General features: G+C 34.3%; 1 protein-coding gene across 2 annotated transcripts in view; it reads right to left on the bottom strand.

Annotated features, from left to right (window-relative positions):
* LOC141461305 (orexin/Hypocretin receptor type 1) overlaps positions 1-21325 on the bottom strand; it is a 304429-nt gene that overhangs the window by 131584 nt on the left and 151520 nt on the right. The window contains exon 1 of one of the 2 annotated variants that reach the window (XM_074142239.1): positions 3612-3786. The exons of the other annotated variant lie outside the window; for it this stretch is intronic. Within the exon in view, the coding sequence (XP_073998340.1) occupies positions 3612-3638 (27 nt within the window). The 5' untranslated portion in view covers positions 3639-3786. Of the gene's footprint in view, positions 1-3611; positions 3787-21325 lie in introns of those variants that run through there. 2 annotated transcript variants of the gene reach the window in all.

Here is a 21325-nt window from a genome sequence, read left to right as displayed (position 1 = left end):
TTTTACTTTTCTAAATTAATCCCCTCAATAATTACCGTACATTCTCTGTGGCCTTACATTACTCTTAAGGGAACTTTAAAAAAATGCTATTTACCCTTCACCCTTTTAACTGGCTTAAGACTGCCTTTAATGTTAAAATGGTTTAGATAAAATTGATAAAACTGTACACATGTAATGAGTTTTCAAATTTTAAAGAAAAACATTAGAGAATCAAAAAATATCTTACAACTTCTTTCAACAAAGAGACAGTTTACTAAATTGCCCCTCACGTTGCCTTGCAACTTGTCAACTTGTTAGAAATAATATTAAGGACATTGCACTTAGCAATGATATCCTGACATATTGGGCTACAAAAATTCAATAGAATGGCCAAAGCCATATTATTTATTTTGATTTTTTAAATCTTCCTAATGAAAAAATTAGTTTAAGGATGAAAGGATTAAAAAGAAGTGTAGATGACGAGTTAGTTGCCATTCAGAAGCTGACATAAGAATGTTGTCCTGTCCACTAATAATACTGTGACATATTCCTGTTTAATATTTTTCTCGAAGCCTTTTTCAAGTGATTCCGAATCATTTGGTTATAACTACAATAGTGAAGGGAGAGTATAAGAGGAAGGCAATAACAGTGCCACTAAAACTATCCATCTCAGGCTATAATATCTAAATTTCGGTGATGCTCCTCTTCTTCTGAGAATCCTTTGCCCAAATTGAAGCTTACATTTCTGCAGTTATTTTTTTAATTAACTATTTCCATTTTACAGAGAGACTAGGTGTCTCAATTTAAAAAAAAAAAAACAAATTGATAGCTTTCTGAGTATGAACAGAGAGATAAGATGAAAGAAGTAGGCAGGGGCGGCTTAACCTATAGTGCAGGGTGTGCAATGCACACGGGCGCCGCCGTCTCAGGGGGCGCCGCGGCGCTCCCTGAGACAGCTAAGAGCATCGTCTTGGACCATCATGGTACAACAATGATATGACAGAAGCGGCCAGCCAGCGCGGTAGCGGCAGTTATCAAACGCGAGCGCCCTATGGGCGGCTTCTTTTTCGAACATTTTGTTTCAACTCGAAATAAACCTTATTTCACGTATTTAAAGTTTAGAAGTTTAATATGAAAAAACTTTCTTGTTACGACGGCAAAGTTAATAGTTATATCCGCGGGGGGGGGGGGGTCAGGCCTAGGGGGCGCCAGGGTTTCATTGCACACGGGCGCTACACGAGCTAGAGCCGCCCCTGGAAGTAGGATAATCTGTGGGAAATAAAGTGGTATACACTGATACATATAATACAGTCAGTAAACAAAACCATTACTTCTATTTTTCAGGTTAATTTATTGAACCGAGTTTAGTGAAAGAACGGAAACGTTTGGCAATGCCGTTTGTAAAGCCAAATAAGTAAAATGTACAGTACAATCTTCCAATGTGAGACTTGTGCTTAGGGGAAACGCCCAAATTTCTATTTACCTAGTTCGAGGAAATAAGAATCTCCAAAGCAATATAAATCCCACATGATAAATTAGTTCGTAATTTAATTTAACTGAAAAATCTGTTTGTTTTTGTGTCTTGCTTTTCATTTGTTTCCATAAGCACATACTAATAGATTATCTCAGATTATGGTATAGTCTCTTTCAGTCTCTTTTTTTAAGCGGAAGAAAAAAATTCTAAAGTACTAAAGATAAATGCGTAACTTCTTGTATAGGTATTCGCTTGGAAAACGTTTAAACATTAATTCAGTGTAAAAGCAGAGCAAATGTTATGTTTACATGCAAACCGCAAAACATTGCAAGGATCCAATACCTACTTTTACAATAAAAGGAGGATGTTGAAACATAGTGAGAGGTTGTAGGCAGAAACAGACGTACACCAGAGGCGAACGGTAGTCGGAAGCAGGGAATTACTGAGCGGAATTTAATTAATCATCCAGGAGGAAGTCTGTGCAGACGAGCCCAGCAACTGGGCTGTTGTTCTACTCCAATCTCCTTTTGGTTAAATAAATAAAACTACTCTAGAAACTTAATATAGAGAAGGTTATGGAAAATATCAGAAGAACTAATCTGATGGACTCATCTCTTCTCATTTGGACTCTCTAATAAAACAAAAAATGAAAAACAAAAACAAGTCGCCGTCAAATTACAAAACTCTATTATAAATTAGTTTTCCTGTCCCAATTAATTATATTAATTTCTGTGAGCGATTGACTGGAAATTGTACTTCGATATTTTCTTTAGTTGATTACTTTAGTCCCTCATCGATTCTGTCAAACCATTTAATCTTCTTTTTTTTAATTCCGAATGGTGTCCAATCAAATCATTTTTTTATGATCAGATGAAAATTTCTTTATCTTTTAAACATTCTTTTTATTTTTACGTTTCAATCATGAAATATCTAAACGAACAGTTTGCTGGCGGATAAAATTTATGATTAATTCCCTGGTGCAACTGAATTGGGACCAAAAAAAACAACAAATAACTTTATACTCTCTCCTCAGCTATTCTACTTCCAGGAACATTTAACAAAAAAACAAACCTTCTCTGTTATTGCAGCTGTCGGGGCCTCTCAGGGGAAATAGAGTACTTAGCTCTCACGGACTGACCCATTGTGTAGTCCGTTGTTTGCTCTCACATCAGTACCGCATCATTATTAAACCAACTTCTACAACCATTTCCTCTGTTAAGTCCACCTGTTGTAGGAGCAACAGGGAAAGGGGAGATAAAAGAAAGAACCTTAGTTGTGCCTAACATCTTCAAGTTACGGTTGATGCGCAAAAGATTCGCTCCTGCATGGGTGGAGGTGGGTTGAAAATCTTATAGGTTTTTCTCTTTCAGGTCCTTTCTTCTTTTACATAGGTTTGCGATTAACTTCATCACAGCTAGAAGTATTGGACACCAGGGTGACTATACTTTGGTCTCTTTTATTGGAACGTTCCTGAATAGCTTGGTTATTCTTTTTGCATCAGGTAGAACCTTCCTTAGAACATCTGGAAAATGTTGAAAGCATGGCATGATGGAGGTAATGCCTACTCCCGTCTTGGAAGGAGGCTCCAAGAAATGATTATGATTGAAAGTTTGCTGGTGCTAGTGCAAAGATCCGCGTTCAAGGAAATCTCAACATGAGGAACAACATTGAAAAAAGCAATCTAAGGGCACCGTATAGAAATAGAGGATTGCCCCTAAAACATTTAATCACTTTCAGAAGCGGAAACCATGGTATTTTTCTTTAATAGTGACACAAAATAGCCTGAATTTCTAAATTCACTTTATCATATGGGTAGATCTCTTCTTAGTAGTTTCTTTTCAGAAATATTTTGTAATATATTCAGACATATTCAGAGGATTAACTGTAAAAACTGTTGTTGCATCCAATACAATGATTTACCAAACTTTCTATCCGTCGCTTATTCATTATAAATTTTCACGCTTTCCTACATTTTTCTTATAATTCATTTTATAAATATTATGCATTTACTTTAAACATATACCTGAATAAAACGCGACTTAATTACGATTACTGGGTTTTGCTGTGGTCTTCATCACATTGCAAAGATATGGAATATTCAGACCGATTGGCGTAGATGAAAGCAGCCCAATCCTAACCCAAAATCTGTATCACTTACCAGCGCAATAAGGATTGTCAACGCCATTAGCAAGTAAAGTTTAAAGAAGGCACTGCCTAGGGAAAGTGTCCTCTTGTCTCTAAGAAATGACTCCAATTGAACTGTAGCTAAGAACTGTAGTAGTTAATGATACTGCACTAGCACACTAGCAGTAAATGAATTGCACTAGTGCAATTCGGAGGATGTCATGGCGAACATAGTGTATTAAAATGTTGCCGAAGTTATGTAGTGGGAGAGAGAAGTTTAAGAGGGGATAGAAGTTAGTGTGGCTTGGACGGTGTAGCGTGCAGAGCATGGTGCAAGGTGATAAAAGATAAAAGAGCTCGAAGAAAAAGAACATAGGCGGGGACAGTTTACTGTTAAGTAAGTATAATTGCTGCTTAGCAAATCTTAATAGAGGTACCTTGTCAAAAAAATTGTTAAATTTTACTTTTGTATGTTTAAAAAACATTACTACAGATGTTCTCCTTTACAATACATTCATTCCGACAATAACTATGGTTAAATAGTATAGAGGTGCCAAAATTTTTAAAAATAAAACTTATTGTATTCATTTATTGGATTTAAGCTATAAGTTTTTATACTTGAGGTTACAGTAGCGCACAAATAATGGCGAATCAAAAATGGGACGCCAATATTTCCATTTTTATTGCTTTTAATTTAATTTTTATATTTGTAATTTTTATTTGATACTGTTTGACAGCAATAATTAAAGTTGCGGAAAGATACTCATCTCCGATAAGAGATTTAACAACTTGGCCACTCACTAATTTCACTCGTGTGAACCACGAGGAGAATGTAAAGAGTTCTGTTAGAAATTCCTCTAATGGTGGTCTTGATCTGTTGGCTGTCTTAAAGGTTACGCACGAAACATACACACTAATAAATAAATAATACGAAAGATGAAGTACAATGAAGAATCTCTGGACAGCTTAAACAGTAAATTTTGTTCGAAGGAAGTCTCACCAAAAATGACACAACACCAAGAAATGGAACCAGCTTCACTTAACCTTAATAGTTGTATGATTTATGATGAGCTATTCCTCTCTGGTATTTATTTCCTACTGAGTTCATGGTTTACGTGACATTTATCACAAAGATAGTGTCCACTGCTACAACTATTATTATACTTTTGCATTAAAAGTTAGCAGTAAAAGAATTTCCTCACTTGACATTCTCTAGTTATAAGATTCAACTTCTAATGATGTATTTAGACTTTGAAGATATTTTTAATGCAGCAACTTTTAATTATCCCAACCGTTTTTTGTTTTGATAATGAATATTTAATACCCATGAGACCTTAGAAAGGACTTATCATTCATTAAACTATATTTTTATGTAGAGTTACTAAATACGAGTATATAACATATACGAGGTGTGTTCAAAAAGTAACGGGAATTTTTAAATTTCGCGGGTTTGGAGAGTCTGATTGTAAATTTTTTTTTTTTATTATGTTGGTACACATGCCCCTGAAGTACGATAAAATTTTCAGTAATATTCATTGTTTACTTCTTAAGTGGCAGCCGTTAAGGTTAGACGTGATTTTCGAGCTTGGCGATTTTTGTTTGTTAAAAAAAATGGATCAAAGAATTTGTATTAAATTTTGCGTAAAAAATGAAATAAAGTGTAATAAAGTGCGTGAAATGTTAATAAAGGCATATGGAGAGTCTGCTATGAGTAAAACAAGGATTTACGAGTGGTGTAAGCGTTTCCAAGATGGCCGCGAAAACGTTGAAGATGACGAACGACCTGGACGTCCAAGCACATCAACAACCGATGAAAACGTGAAAAAAGTGAAAGAAATGGTTATGAACGATCGCCGAATCACAATCAGAGAAGTCGCTGATGATGTTGCCATATCAATTGGCTCATGCCATGAAATTTTTTCGGATGTTTTGGGTATGAAACGTGTGGCAGCAAAATTTGTTCCAAAATTGTTGAATTTCGAACAAAAACAGCGGAGAATGGAAGTTGCTCAAGAGTCACTCAATGAAGTCGACAACGATGCGGATCTACTGAAACGTGTTATAACAGGTGACGAAACATGGGTTTACGGATATGATGTCGAAACTAAGGCTCAATCGTCCCAGTGGAGGCATTCTGGATCGCCAAGACCGAAAAAGGCTCGACAAGTGCGGTCGAATGTGAAGGTTATGCTCACTGTGTTCTTCGATTTTAATGGCATAGTGCATCATGAATTCTTGCCACAAGGTCAAACAATCAATAAGGAGTACTACCTACAAGTTCAACGCCGTTTGCGTGAAGCAATCCGAAAAAAACGCCCGGATTTGTGGCAAAACAATTCATGGATTTTGCACCACGATAATGCACCTGCTCACACTTCATTGCTTGTTCGTGAATTTTTGGCCAAAAACAAAACTTTAACGATGCCCCAGCCTCCATATTCGCCAGACATGGCTCCATGTGACTTTTTTCTATTTCCAAACATAAAGAGAACATTAAAAGGCCGTCGTTTTACAAGCATAGATGACATTAAAAGCGAATCGCTGAAAGAGCTGAAAGCTATCACAAAGATCGAGTTTCAGAAGTGTTTCGAGGATTGGAAAAAGCGCTGGCACAAGTGTATTGTATGCGAAGGGGACTACTTTGAAGGCGACAATATTATGTAGATGAATAAATAAATATTTTTTTCAAAAAACGAAAATTCCCGTTACTTTTTGAACACACCTTGTATGTATATATATATTATATAAAAAAATACATTTTTTACTAAATTAGAAAAAAATTCATACTTAGTGAAGAGGTAATTTCTATCGTTAACGAAGTCGAAAAAAGTGAATCTAGTTTGAGAAGCCACAGAATTGAATGCGGTTCACTTTCTTTGAACTTTTTTTAAAATCAGGCTGATCTACGTATTTCCTTTTTTATAATGGCCTCCGGTAGTATGATTCTTGCCTATTGTATAAATCATAATATCATTTCTGTCACTGACATTCAATGCCATTACAGTATTTCCCATGACCTGCAACATGGAGTATCTTCAACCAAATCCGACATTCGAAAATACCTCTTTATGATAATTATTTATATTTTATATTAGGTGAACAATAAAAATATTCTCCGACAGTCAGGCCACCCTAAAAGCTTTGAAAGCACACTGAGTTAGGGCGAAGATAATTTATAAAACCGATAGGCCACTTAAAAATCATAATATGTGGCTAAATTCAATGCAGGATAACAAATACTTATTGCAAAAATTATTGGTAAATATTGGGACAATGTGAATAGCATTCAGCTCCAAAAACCAGTTTGCAAGATTTTTTGCTATAAATTTACTGAATATCACTGGAGCGTTCGCATTTTTTTTTAATTTTATTTTTATTTATTATTTTTTTCAGGGCTCCGAAATATTCTTACGATTTATACATTGACTAATGAACTGAGGAAGATTATGTCCAGACACAATGATGCATTTTTTAAAGTAAGATATAATATTATAAGTAGACTCTCGTTTACTGGCCAGGATAATCTTTTTGATATTGGATGAGAATATGTGTTAGTAAAAGTCTGTTCAGAGAAGCTTTTCTGAGTCATCAGCTATTCGGTTTTCATAAAACATGAAGTCTATAATCCTGCTCATACTTTAGGATTAAAAATTTCTCAATTGATATTATTCTTTGTAGATTTTGCGGAGCGCTTCTTGAACAAATGTATAATATTGTAAAACATTCACTGTAAGATTAATGAGGTCTATTATCCTCTTAGCAAATTCTATTACCCTCTGAAACTAATTCAGAGTTTTAATAAAATTTAATTGCAATTAATAGGGTAAGTGAAAATCTACAAAAGTTATTTTTAGCCCTAATAAATGCCTTACAAAAAAAAATTACACTTTTTTTAATCATAATTTCGGGAATTAGACACTGAGCTTTTCTTTAAAAACATTTCTCTTCTGTGCAAATGACTATTTCATTAAATTTTAGGGTTAACTGTTAAATAATGTTACAGCAAATAGTATTCAACATTAAATTGCATCAAAAATGTAGAAATGCTTAGACTAAAACTCGAAAAGGCAATTCTAAACCTCACTTAATATAGCTGCGCAATTGTCTTTGCTTTTCAATTTATTTTAACCATTTGAGTAGATTAAAATATCAGGAAATCTAATAGGTGAATTTTGAAGGGAACAGAATTAAAAAGCGAAAAAGGTATTTCGTATCAGAGATTATTTTACGTTATAAAAACTAAAATTAAACTGTCCCTTTGTAATTGCTTCAAGGTTTAATTGATACAAAGAACTCCGGGAATAGATTTAACGACAGTACAGCACCAACTTCCCCAAATAGTCTCTAGTTTCTCTAAATAAAAGTTAAATAACATCTATACTATAGCAGCCTGAACAATAACATTTCTTTCTGTCATCTTTATGACAGTTCTATTATTCACTACATTTAACCTTTATATCTGTCTCCTTTGTTAAATCGCGTGTTATCTCTGTCTCTCTCTAATATCTACTCGTTTTATTATTTTTGCTTCTTCTACTTTTACTTCTTTTTGTCCACCTTAAAATAAATTCAATCTACTATTAATAGAGACTTGCAAACTTATTTTAAACTTTAAGATCAGCTTATATTGTCCGAAACGATCATTGACTGTTTTATTGAATAAAGCAACATGTTCGTCCTAAGTGACTGAATTAAGATTTGGCGGCCCATTTCTTATTGTAATGATGGGGATTCATTATAGATACGATTAAATAGCAATAAAATCGTGCAACATTAACCCGGGAGTGATTTATTTCCTTCACGCAGTTTAAATTTACATTGTAATTATATTTCAATTCAATATTTTACTTTGAACTAAAATTGAGACTGAATAAGGCACAAATTATCCTTGATTAGTAAACTGTAAACAGGGGAAGTCTTATCAGCAAACTTTCCCTCGCAGGGACAATCCAAATTTTAGGGTTTTTTCTTCACAAGGACAATCTCTGTCCAATTTGAAAAAAATTAAAGCTTCTATAATTGGTTCACATAGGAAAAATGAGAGGAAAATGCTAGTATCTTTGTTGAATTTGAATGACAAATCCAAGAAACACAAAAAAGTCTTGTTACAATCAATATTTCTCAATGACAATAATCAACGAGGAAATTGGTAATTTATAGATAGAATCATTTTAAGATCATTAGAGTGGAGTAGATTCTTTTTTTTAGTTTATGTTTTTTTTTTTTTTTTTAATTTGTTTATTTATTTTGCAACTATAATAGATATAACAAGCAAAAGGGATGAGAGTAAGGAAATGGCGCAAATACACGGGCACGCACATATATGCACTTATATACACGCGCGCGCATATGCATGTGCGCCAAGAGGCGTGAGTGGAGTGAACGACGACCATCCAGTGATGGAAGCCGTTAGTTCGCCTGATTGGCAAGCTTACACAGCAACCATCCTAGGAGGTCGGCGTTGTGTTGAGATGGTCGCGTGGCCACCGCCGCTTTAGTCTGCGATGAGGATTAGAAGGAAGTGTTGTGGTAGACATGTTGTGGATAAGAGGGTTGTAATGACTGTGTAGATTTGAGTGGAGTTTTGTGTAGCGAGATTGTGCTATTTCAGAAACGAGAGGAATATTGAGATCAGTGTGTATTGTATGATTGGAGACGTAGAAAGGAGCGTTAACTATTGTTCTCAGGATTTTTGATTGTAAGGTCTGAAGTCGGTTGATGTTCGATTTTTTGGCACTTCCGTAGAGTTGTATTCCGTACGTCCATATTGGGGCAAGTAGAGCGGTATATAAAGATCGTTTGTTCGTCAGGGTCAGTTTTGATCGTTTGTCGAGTAGCCTTTTCAACATTTTATATCGGAGATTGAGGTCAATTCGTTTGAGTCTCGTGTGTGGGTTCCACGTCAGTCGTTTGTCAAGATGTAGTCCGAGATATCGTACTTGGTTAGTCGTTGGTATAGAAGTATTGTGGAAGGAGAGAGGAGGGAGAGTTTTCTTGTTTAGAGTGAATACTATGTATTTAGATTTTGATTCATTCACTTTGATTCTCCACTTTTGCAGCCAAGGCTCGAGAAGATTTAGGTGAGTTTGGAGAGCACGGCATGCTATTACAGGATCTAGATGAGGAGAAAGGATTGCAGTGTCGTCGGCGAATGTGAAAGTAATTGTAGTCGGGTGAGTTGGTAAGTCGGCAGTATAGAGAATATAAAGTAAGGGGGCTAGAATGCTTCCTTGAGGAACTCCAGCAAGTATTGGAAGGATAAGAGAAGAAGAAGAACCTTGTTTAACTTGGAAGAAACGGTCGGAGAGATAAGACTTAAGAATGAGATAAAAGGTAGAAGACAGTAGGCGTTTGAGTTTATAAAGCAGCCCTGCGTGCCATACCCGGTCGAATGCCTGAGATATGTCAAGGAAGACACCCGGGCAATACTGCTTTAATTCAAGGGAAGTAGCGATTACATCAACTACTCGATGTGCTTGGAGAACAGTCGAGTGGCAACTCCGAAAACCGAACTGATGGTCAGGAATGATATTTAAAGGGGCTATTTCAGTTTGGAGGCGGAGTAGTAGAAGTTTTTCGAGGACTTTCCCCAGGATGGGTAGAAGGCTGATTGGTCGGTAAGAGTTGGGGAAATGAGAAGGTTTATTTGGTTTAGGGATCATTGTTACAGAAGAGAATTTGTAGAGAATAGGAAAGTAAGTGGTTCGAAGTACAGCATTATAGAGAGTAGTTAGAAATACTATTGCTTTCCTGGAGAGTTGTAAAAGGATGTTAGCAGTAATCAGATCATAGCCCGGACTTTTCTTTTTGGGAAGACAGTTGATTACGTCCATGATGTCTTTAGGAGTGAATGGCTTAGGAGGAGGTGAAAGTTGTAGAGGGATTTCCAGTTCTTTGAGAATATTTTCAGTATGTTGTAAGTCTTGTACGTCGGGATGAGGAGTGAAGACTGTAGAAAGATGTTCGGCAAAGTACTGGGCTCTCTCTTCGTCGGATTTAGCCCAAGAATTGTCCGGGCGTCTTAGTGGGTGAGAAGTTTTTCTGTATTTGAGAATTCTTTTGGTTGCTGTCCACAGAGAGTTGTCTTCAGTTGTAAGTGATTGTGTATAATCAGAGAATTGGTCGTTAAAGTAGTCCCTTAGTTTTGTTGTCAGTTCTCTAGTAAGTTGGTTAAACAGTCTTTTGTGAGAGGGATATCTGGTGCGATGCCAAAGAGCTCTAGCGCGACGTTTGCGCGTTATCAGTTCTCTCAAGTGAAGAGGTAGATTGAGAGGTAATGGTGCAGTTCTGTTATGTGAAGTCCGTTGAGTAGAATGCCAAATACTTTGCTGAATAGCGGTAGTCAAGTATGCCACGTTATCGTCTAGTTGTTGAGGAGTTTTTAAGGACACATTTAAGTTCAGTTTTTCGTCAAGAGTTTCTCGAAATAAGTCCCAGTCAATAGTTCCGTTTATTAGGGTTTGTCGGGGAAGAGCTTGTTTCGGGTGAATGTCAAGGGTTAGAATGACGGGGCTATGATCTGAAGACAAGTCGTTTAATGTTTGTATGTCAGTGTGTAAAGAGGTAATATTAGAACAGATAAAGAAGTCAAGAAGGTCAGGTCTTTTGCGAGGAGAAGTTGGCCAGTAAGTCGGTTGAGAAGGGGATAAGGAAATGTAACTATTTTGATTGAGGATAGTGCAAAGAGTTCGACCTCTCGGATTCGCCACCCGGCTGCCCCAACTCGGATGCTTAGCGTTGTAATCGCCACCACATATGAAACGAGACCCAAGAGAAGAGAGAAAGGATGAGAAATCGTTTTGATGGATATTGTGGTTAGGAGGACAGTAAACAGCTGCAAAAGTGTAGGAGAAGGGCTCTGTCAGTAAAGAGACTACTGTAGATTGTAGGAAGGGTGTAGCGTTGTAGGGTATTAAGAAATGTTGTAAAGAAGTTCGAATAAGTATTGCAGTTCCTCCGTGTCCAGTTCCGTCAGGGTGATTGGTCTTGTAAGTCGTGTATCCTGGGATGAAAAATCTTGATCTGTCAGTGAAGTGCGTCTCAGTTATAAGGGCGATGTCAATACGTTTGTCTCGTAGTAATATTTCTAGTTCATGTCTGCGGTTAGTCAGTCCATTAGAATTCCAGAGGATGATGGTAAGAGAGTGTTGTGAAAGAGCCATTAAGGAGATTGGTTAGGAAGGAGTCTGGAAACGACAGTTGTAAGGAGAGATATCAGAGGTGTGATGAGGGATTTTTAGTTTATGTAAATAATATTTTGTTAAAATCTGAATTGTGACATTTTGCATTTAAATTAAAATAAACTGAATTAATTTATTTTCTAAAATTAAACTGTTAATTAGGGGAAAACAGAACTTGATGGAAATTCTTACGGGGTACATTATGGTTGATTTCAAAATTATTCACAATTAATTACAATCAATCAATATAAATATATATATTAAAAATAAATACTTAATAAAGGAGAAGTCTTTATCATTAAATGGTGGAGTTTTTTGAACGATTTCCGTTATATTTGAGAATTCTTTTTGTTTTTCTTTACCCGATAATATAAACAATGCAATAGAAGTTATTATTAACATATATTAGGTTTCTATTCTGCTTGGTCAAGTATTTTAAACAGTCGTTTTTATGAGAAAACAGCTAATAATCATTTTTAACTGAACAAAGATATATCAAATATAAGATAAATTATTTAACGATATGTTGCGAAGGAAAAATTATCTTCTAATAATCGTGTTGATATTCTAGGAACCTGAAAATTGGTTGTACTTGTTACAGGTTCTATCTCAAGGGATTAGGGAATAGCATGGATTGGCTGGCTGAAATCGAAATACATAAGTTGACACAGGTAATGGTAAATATATAGATAGATATATTTTTATAGTATCTGGTAGTTACACCTAACCATCTCACTCTCTAAATATAAGTATATAATCAAAGTGCACACAGTATTTCTTGTAGTTATCAATTCCTACCTGAAATAACTGCTTCACGGATTGGATCTTTGACGTATTATCAATAAATTGTCGAATTCATAATGCTATAACATCTAATGGGGTTTTAAAAAACAATTTGGCTTGACAGTTTGTTTTGGTATGCAACAATATGGACATTTGCTAATTTATTTTGGCATGTAAAACTTATTTATCACTTATCGTAAACTGTAAATCAAAGATAATAATTTGAAATAAAAATAAATATCGATTAATTAGATTTCTATCTTATCTAAATTCTAGATAAGAAGAAGTAATGCGACTTTTAACGAAGTTTTTAATTTCGAATTTTACCTGGAAGAACCGTTTTGAGATACACAAAATGTGCCCCTGAATAATGGTTACCTTTCTAAGTGAGATTTTTAGTTCACCGACTGTTTCATCGGTACTTTGCAAGCGTTAGTTATTTGCATTTCATGCAGATGATACAATGAATTTTTTACATAAAAACGAGTGATTTTTTCATGAAGTCAGGCACCACTTCTAATCCATTAACCAAACATAAGTTTCATTTCGACGCAGCTCGGAAACCAGTGCGGAGATGTGCTATGAAACAATGTGAATGCAAAATGTAGGTTTATTGTATTAAAAATAATTATTGAAAATTTGGTCCGCACTGGTTAAAAGATAAAATTTGATTTTATCCTTTAGAGCAACCACTTTTACTGCAACCTAGATTGGTTTCGAACTTGCATCCATCTTCATGATAAACATGGGTGCCACTACAGATTAAATCAAAGCTAAAATCAATTAGAAAATTGTGGATGTTTTTTGTTCAAAAATGTTTTACAAAAAGTAAAGCTAAAAAAAGAGAGAGAGATTATATTAAAAATATCGTCAATGATGCCAGCTTCCCTGAACAATGTTCACTACTTCCAATATCCAGTAAGCCTCCCTCTATAAGTAGTGCTGAAACTGATCCTTTGTGTCGTACAATGTATTTCATGTTCCAAAGAAAGTACACATTTTATCAAGCGATCGGCTGTCAAAACTCCTTTACTGATCATTTTCTTAAAGTCTACCATTATTATACACAGTATTGTTAACGTTCTCTCGGGAAACCATACATCACTACTGAAATAAATCACCAACATTTTTATGGTAATGAAGGAAAAAAACTTACATTGTTTATAAAAATAAGTACTACATATGTTTTCGGAGCAAATTTAGTTTAAATAATTAATAGTTAATATGCAATAGCCTAGAAAGTTTAAGATGGATATGAATGTGCATTGGTTGCAGTATTTTTAATTAATAATATCTAATGCAAAATGTGGTTCTTTGAGAAATGTTTGACGCACTTTAAGCGTTGATAAAATTCATCAAGAACGGAACTCTAAATAATGGATTTGATATATTTTTCTCTTAGCTTAGTCCTTTGTTGATTTTGTTGGTACGTATATTCTATTTAGATAAAATTTTGTATATTATATATATTTTTGGAGCATACACCAATCGGGTGATTATTAAAATTAGAAAAAATGCTTTTTAAACAAACTTTAATAAAAAAAACCGTTTCCAAGGATGCAATTCCAGTTAGAACTTAGAATTCATTTTCGAAGATTAGTAGTTAAGCCTCCCTGTGACTTAACCTGCAATGTGTACGTGCTTACACCAGTGGATCAATGTAATTTGCTCATAAACAGTAAAGTCCATGCATAAGGATCCCTAAGGGAATTGTATCGATCTTGTGGGAAACCTTAGGGCTATACAATATGCCACTTTACTTTGGCTAAGCCAATCTGTAACTTGTTGACTCAATTGGCGGTCACATTACGTTGATAAAGGCATCATATATGAAATAAATATTTCAGCATATAATATGATTACTTTCATTATTTCCAATAACAAGAAATTTTATGGAAATTCTTCCGATAATATTTTACTTAACTTTGTTGGACATGGAATTGATAAAAAGTGAAGGTATTTTTTCTTTTTTTAAAAAATAAAAATAAAAGAGGTGAAGGCAATACTATTGAAAAATAACATTTCGTATGTTATCATGCTTCAATATCAGCACTTTAGCCTAACATATGAGGGTTAGAATTCAATAATTCAATACGCCATAGAGAAACAAACATGTGAAATCCAATGGACCAAATACAAAAATAAATAAATATATTGTATATAAAGTGAATTTCATATTTACATAGAAGAATTATTTGTTCGAATGCTCGCACGATGTTCTCTTATTGCAATTCTTGAGTTTTAAATTAAATATTTCTTAAAAACCAAAATTTTAGTGACACTTTTGAACATGGCCCTTTGTGTCGTACAATGCAAGTACAAGTGTAAAGAAAAATACACATTTTATCAAGCGATCAGAAAGCCTGCTTTCTCCTCCACGCACAGAAGTGCCTCTAATGAATTTTCTTCATTATAACTGTTAATAAATATTATAGAACAACAAAGAGTGTACAACAAATCGATACATCTAATTAAAGTAGTTTTTTTGGTAAATCTTCAGAATAGCTCCCCGGAGGCGTGGCCTAATTCGAAGTGATTCTGATTCGCTGTTACTATAGAACCCGCCATATTCAAATATAAATATAAAACTATTTCTTTATTTTATATTTACACTTAAATCTAGCGGGTTATATGGTAACAGCGAATCAGAATCACTTCGAATTATTTATTTCTTAATGGGGGGCTTCGCCCCCCACACCCCCTGATTTTTTTCTTACCCCCTCCTAACCTACCTAATCACCCTCAATTTTTTAATTTGTGTCACAAGATTCATTACAATAATTACACAGAACAACACAAAAGAAACTTACCTTATTCTGTGGAGTCCTTTTCCTGAGGAGGGTATACTTGGCGGGGCCGAATAGCCTCGGCACCTCCAACCATACTTATCAATCGCACTATTTTTTTTTGTTATTTTCATATCACATCCACACTTCGGACATACATATCTCCTACTGATCAAACCAACATCCATACAAAATTTTAAAACATTCATTACTCCATCCTCACTCACACTACAATCATGCTTTAATTTTTTAAAAAAACTGCAAATTTAAAACGCTCATGCTCATAAAGTTACAAAAAAAAGGCACCTCAAATCACAAACAGGGCACTCGCGGGAACTTATAATACATTAAAAAGGAAGCAGTTACTATGCAGTAAGTGTACTGCGCATGCGCGCGAAACATAAGCGTTACGAAATTCGCACAATCCGAAACAGTTCATTGGCGGGAAGTAGTTTAAATTTTCACCGGTAGGTGCGCTGTACTTCCCACCCCCTAAAAATAAACAGGCCACACCTCCGGGGAGCTATTCTATAGATTAGCGGTTTTTTTTACTAATAAAATCTCTCACACGCACTGCATTTTTTAGAAACTAACTTTTTCAATCTTAAGGGGTCTTTAAATCGCAAGTTCAAGAATAATTGGGATTCGCAGGTCGGAATGGATGATATGATTGCTTCAATAAAACGGAAATTTTTCTACAGAATTTTTTTTATAGAAAACTTTGGAATCAGTTTAGATTTGAGCGTTCAGCATTTAGTACTTCTGGTTGAGTTTTTTTACATTTCGTCTCTTTTTAAGGTAAAAACCGACGTATCGCACAGTATTTTTTTTGTAGGAATAGGAACTTAATTCAGGAGAATTCAAGGAGAAATTTTCGAAACTGAGTGAATATGTCGTAAAATTTGTTCCATTGGCTTATATTCTGTAGGGATTTGGTTGGTATAACTGGATTAAAATGATAGTAGAGGATTGCGTCGTCGACTAAATTTAGTTAATTTTATTTGGTGGTAGAGGAAGAGAAGCCGTGTAATGTAATATAATGAGGGAGCAATTATATTTCCTTACGGGTTTACTGGTGAGAATTGGGTAAACAGAGGAAATAGAAGAAATTTAGAGAAATAGTAGACAATTTAGAAGAAGCAATCTGATAAGTAGGATTATATGATATGATAATAGCTGCTGAGATTTAAAAAGAAAGTCAGAAGTATTTAATTACAAGCTAATACAAAACACAAATGACTGAAAATTACTTACAAAGAGCGATACTTCACAACAAGTAAGAAGGAACGAAAAAATCATGTAATATAGATTAGAAAAATTCTGTTCTTGCCTCTGTTATATAATGAGATGCTTGCTTTATATTATCTTGATCTGTAATCATTTTATCTTTAAGTGAGGAAACAGAAACGTGGAACTTAGTAGGATCTTGCAGCTCCAGAAACCTAGGAAACAAGGAAAGATCACGGCGCAACATAGACTAAGAAACTAGTGGATTAGCGATTTAAAGGAAGGAATGTTTGATTGAAAAGATTAGATTCTGTAGATATTAAAAGCTTTGACTGAGCCCTAGACTGGTATGTCCAGACAGGTTTGAGTTTCATTTGCAGATCAGTAGATTGTTGTTTAATGAAAGTTTCTATCGTTTGTCAATAAGTCTAAGAGAGAAATTTGAATCGTCTGTCTAGTTCTTTACGTTTAAGTTTAGTTTATAGATTCCAGGTTAGGCGTTTGTCCAAGAAGAGACTTCAGGGACTTAACCCAATCTGTAGTGAGAAGAGAAATGTGCTAAAAATAAACTTGCGGAAGAGTAGTTCGCCTTGGGCAGCTTGTAATGTAACTACATTTATTGGTTTAGCTCAGGCTCAAGGGATTCTACATGAGCGATATGTAAGCACTGGGACTTTGTGAAGGGAGAGGATTGCTGTTGATTAATTTCTAAAGGTATATATCAAGTATTCGAACATTTCTTTAACTCTAACCAGCTCTTAACCGCCCATAAAAATAGATAAATAATTTCACTTACTTAATTAGTAAACGCAGAAGTACATTAAATAATTAATACGCTCCTTCTTAAAGTAGTGATTATGGCAATAATTGACGTTTCAGCATACCCCCACCCTCAAAAATAAATTTTTAGAAAGACTCAAAAGTGTAATTTAAATTTAAGCTTTTAAATTTATAATATGCTGCTACCACACATAGTCCGTATTCGAATAATTTTTTAAAATTTATAATTCTCAAGTACTTTTTGTTAGAATATAAAAAGGGTTGATGAAAGTAAACACAAATGTGGAAACCACGAGTCATATATTTTTCATAAGACGCCATTAGAAGCACACACATTGGGTGCGTTCCACTTGGCGACCACAACGACCACGACCACGACCGCGATTTTGGCCGTTCCACTTGCTTGTGAGCGTTGCGATCGAAAACCCAAGTGGAACGGACTGTGGGCGTTTTAACCGTTCATGTAAACATTGCATATGGCGGCCTCGAAAATAAGTTAGAAGCTTGAAGAGGTTATTTTTTAATTTAAACCCCATTTATAAGCAGTTATAATAAACTTTATTAATTATTGGTAAAGTTGACTTATATTAAAAGAATATATATAATTCAATTTTTTATATTACATTTTAGTGGAGTATTTATAAAATTTACGTTTAAATAAAATTAAAATGTCTTTTGTGGCAACAGTTGGATATTTATTAATAATGCTTTAGAAAGTTCTTTATCTAGTTCCGGTTAGAGTGGAATGTAATTTTACAAAATCGCAATGATAAAAAGCGAAAACTTAGGCCACGTGTTATTAGCTATCAGAGTAATTGATCTTTATTCAAATGAAGAATTTAAAAGTTATTTCCATAGGGTGCGTTCCACTTGGCGACCACAACGACCAAAACATACTTTCAGGCGTTCCACTTAGCGACCGCGGTCGTTGTGGTCGTGGCGAAAACGTCACTAATGACGTCATTATTTTCGCCCACACAACGACCACAACGCCCCACCTTAAAAGCTGGGTCGAAGTGGGCGTTCAGAGTTGGCGCAATTTTTAAAACAAAATATGGCGTCCGAAAAAATTATCTCATCTAAATGAAAGTATTATTTCATGTAAATAATAGAATGTGTTTCTCGAAAGTCTACAAAAAATAAATAAATAAATAATTACTTATCCCTTTACATACTAAATCACTGAATAACACAAAATCATTTACCTGAAATAACTTTTAAATTCTTCATCTGAATAAAGATCAATTACTCTGATAGCTAATAATACGTGGCCTAAGTTTTCGCTTTTTATCATTGCGAATTTGTAAAATTGCATTCCACTCTAATCGGAAATAGATAAAGAACTTTCTAAAGCATTATTAATAAGTATCCAACTGTTGCCACAAAAGACATTTTAATTTTATTTAAACGTAAATTTTATAAATACTCCACTAAAATTTAATATAAAAATTGAATTATATATATATTTTTAATATAAGTCAACTTTACCAATAATTAATAACGTTTATTATAACTGCTTATAAACGGAGTTAAAATTAAAAAAATAACCTCTTCAAGCTTCTAACTTATTTTCAAGGCCGCCATATGTAATGTTTACATGAACGGTTAAAACGCCCACAGTCCGTTCCACTTGGGTTTTCGATCGCAACGCTCACAAGCAAGTGGAACGGGCAAAATCGCGGTCGTGGTCGTGGTCGTTGTGGTCGCCAAGTGGAACGCACCCATAGAAGTAATATAAAAAGGCGCCAACACCTTCTTAATACAGTGTTGCTCACATTCATTACAAACCAACACTTTTAACTCTAAAAACATTTATGAATTATTAAAAATTATGTCTGAATAAGTAAATAACAATAAACTATAACACAAAGAAGAATTTTCATCAAAAGGAATAATGAAGAAAAATTATACATGCCTTATTCGGAAAAAATGTAAAAAAGAGAAAAATGTAAAAATTCCTTCGGGATACCATCTGTTTTATTTAATCTTTCTTTTAGTGAGAAGATATGATCCTCTAATACGACGTCTTGATTCGCTCGGCTATGATTTATCCACTTTTATTCGCTTGGTGGAGTTGGAAGTACTCTTAATTCAAAATTCTTTCTCTACCTATAATAACTATGGAGTATGGGCAGAAAAAGGGAAATATTATACCTGGAAGGAGGCAGTTTTTCCATTTTATTTGTAGCTACAGAAATTTATAAAACAAATGTCTAAACACTAATATTAAAAGAATAAGGAAAAATGAAGCTTTTATAAAATTATTGAAAAAAGAATCTCGCAAAATAATTTTCAGGATATTCTATTAATTGAATCCAGTACTGTGAGCTTTGTTAGCAAAAGTGGAAATTGGATGATGGTTGAGGACGACATCAGAAACTTTGGAGTGAGAAGATAAAGTCAAAGAACCGAAGACAGAAATGGATGACTGCGGGTGATTAAAGAATGTCGCAAGTCTTTAGAAGACCAAAGAGCCATACAGTAAGTAATACTCCTCAGAACTGACTAAGTTTTTATAAAATCTGATATTTTCAACATTCATTATTTACGTAATGCACTTTTGGATAAATTTAAGAATTGTTGATAGTTTTGTGTGAAGTTATGTAAATTTAAGGAGAGTAAATTTGACTATGGATAAACTAAAGTGCTGCAACACTAATATTAAATAATGTAGACTAATTCTAAATTAATTATAATAACTAAGTTGAATAGATTAAGACTGAAATTAGTATTTAAGATAAGATAATCGTGTGGAGAAGTTAGCGGTATGAAATGATATGCCGATGATCATGTTAGAGCTTAGAATTTAGCATAACGAACGGTTGGGTTGTGTGAATGCATAATATCAATGATCTCTGAAGTTCTGTCTTATGTTAATTACATTCTTTTTCAGCTCCCATCCACTGAAGATGGGCAAGGAAATGCATTTTCTTGAGAAAAAGAGAGGGTTTCTCCTTCACTCGCACAATACTTATACTTCCGTTTACTAGATTACTGCTCAGGTAAAAACTTACTGTGGTAATTTATTCTTTTCGTTCCTTCCATTAGATATTCTTTTATAGCGAGACAGAGAAATGATGGAAGACCTACAAATTCACATTTTGTTTATAATTTCTTTTTCACAACTTTTTCAGCCTATCAGCCCGAAACATTTAACTTGTTCCAACTGGAGTGAAACTTTGTTAATCCTTGAGTTTAAATTTGTAAGTGATTTCGTAAAATCAGGCCAGAATTAACAAGTTGTAAAAGTTTTTGAAAGTACTCGTCAAGAGAAAGTACTGAAGGAAGATTTTAAGAATATAGAATGGGGTTCGGTGTTATTATTATCTAAATAGAAATTATTTCCTCATTCCCTTAATAGAAAAGTTTATTTTAACCAAAGTAAAGAAGATTTTGTTATCCCCTAAAGTAATTAATTGAATCTTATCGTTTTTCTTTAAAGCGCCCAAGTTAAAAAAAAAAATATTAAGTTATAGCTCTATAATAAGAATGAATGTGCAAAAGTATGAAATCATTTACATTTAAAAATCAATAAATGTTTTTTACTGAAATTGTTTCTAGTAGTAATAAATACATGGATATTACGGATACCATCGAGTATTATAAACTTAAATAAGCTTATACTAGAGAACATTAATGTTGAAAGCTAATAGTATTGAAATTTATCGATTTATTTAGTTTCAAAGTTTCTAATTTACTTACGCAATAAATTTATAGCAAGATGAGCCGGGCAGGACTTCAACATTGGCCATTAAGAGTTTATGGGATGGGTGACAAGTGAAAGTTTGGGTTAACGGAGCGAAACAAGAGAATCTACATTTCATCAGAGTGAAAGGGCTACTCCACCATCTATGGACCAATTAAGAAAGGTCCAACATAGAGTGAAGAGTTTATTTAGAAAGAGGATGAGCTTCCTGAGGGATTGTAAGGCTTGAAAGTTGGATCAATCAACTTAAGTGGGAAATGAGAGGTGAGGATTATTATATACTACT

This window comes from Rhodnius prolixus, unplaced genomic scaffold (assembly GCF_049639745.1).
Source record: "Rhodnius prolixus isolate KJV_2025 unplaced genomic scaffold, Rpr scaffold_6, whole genome shotgun sequence".
NCBI classification, from domain to species: Eukaryota; Metazoa; Arthropoda; class Insecta; order Hemiptera; family Reduviidae; genus Rhodnius; species Rhodnius prolixus.
The sequence above is the reverse complement of the archived record's forward strand: the minus strand, read 5'-3'. Positions and strand labels throughout refer to the sequence as shown.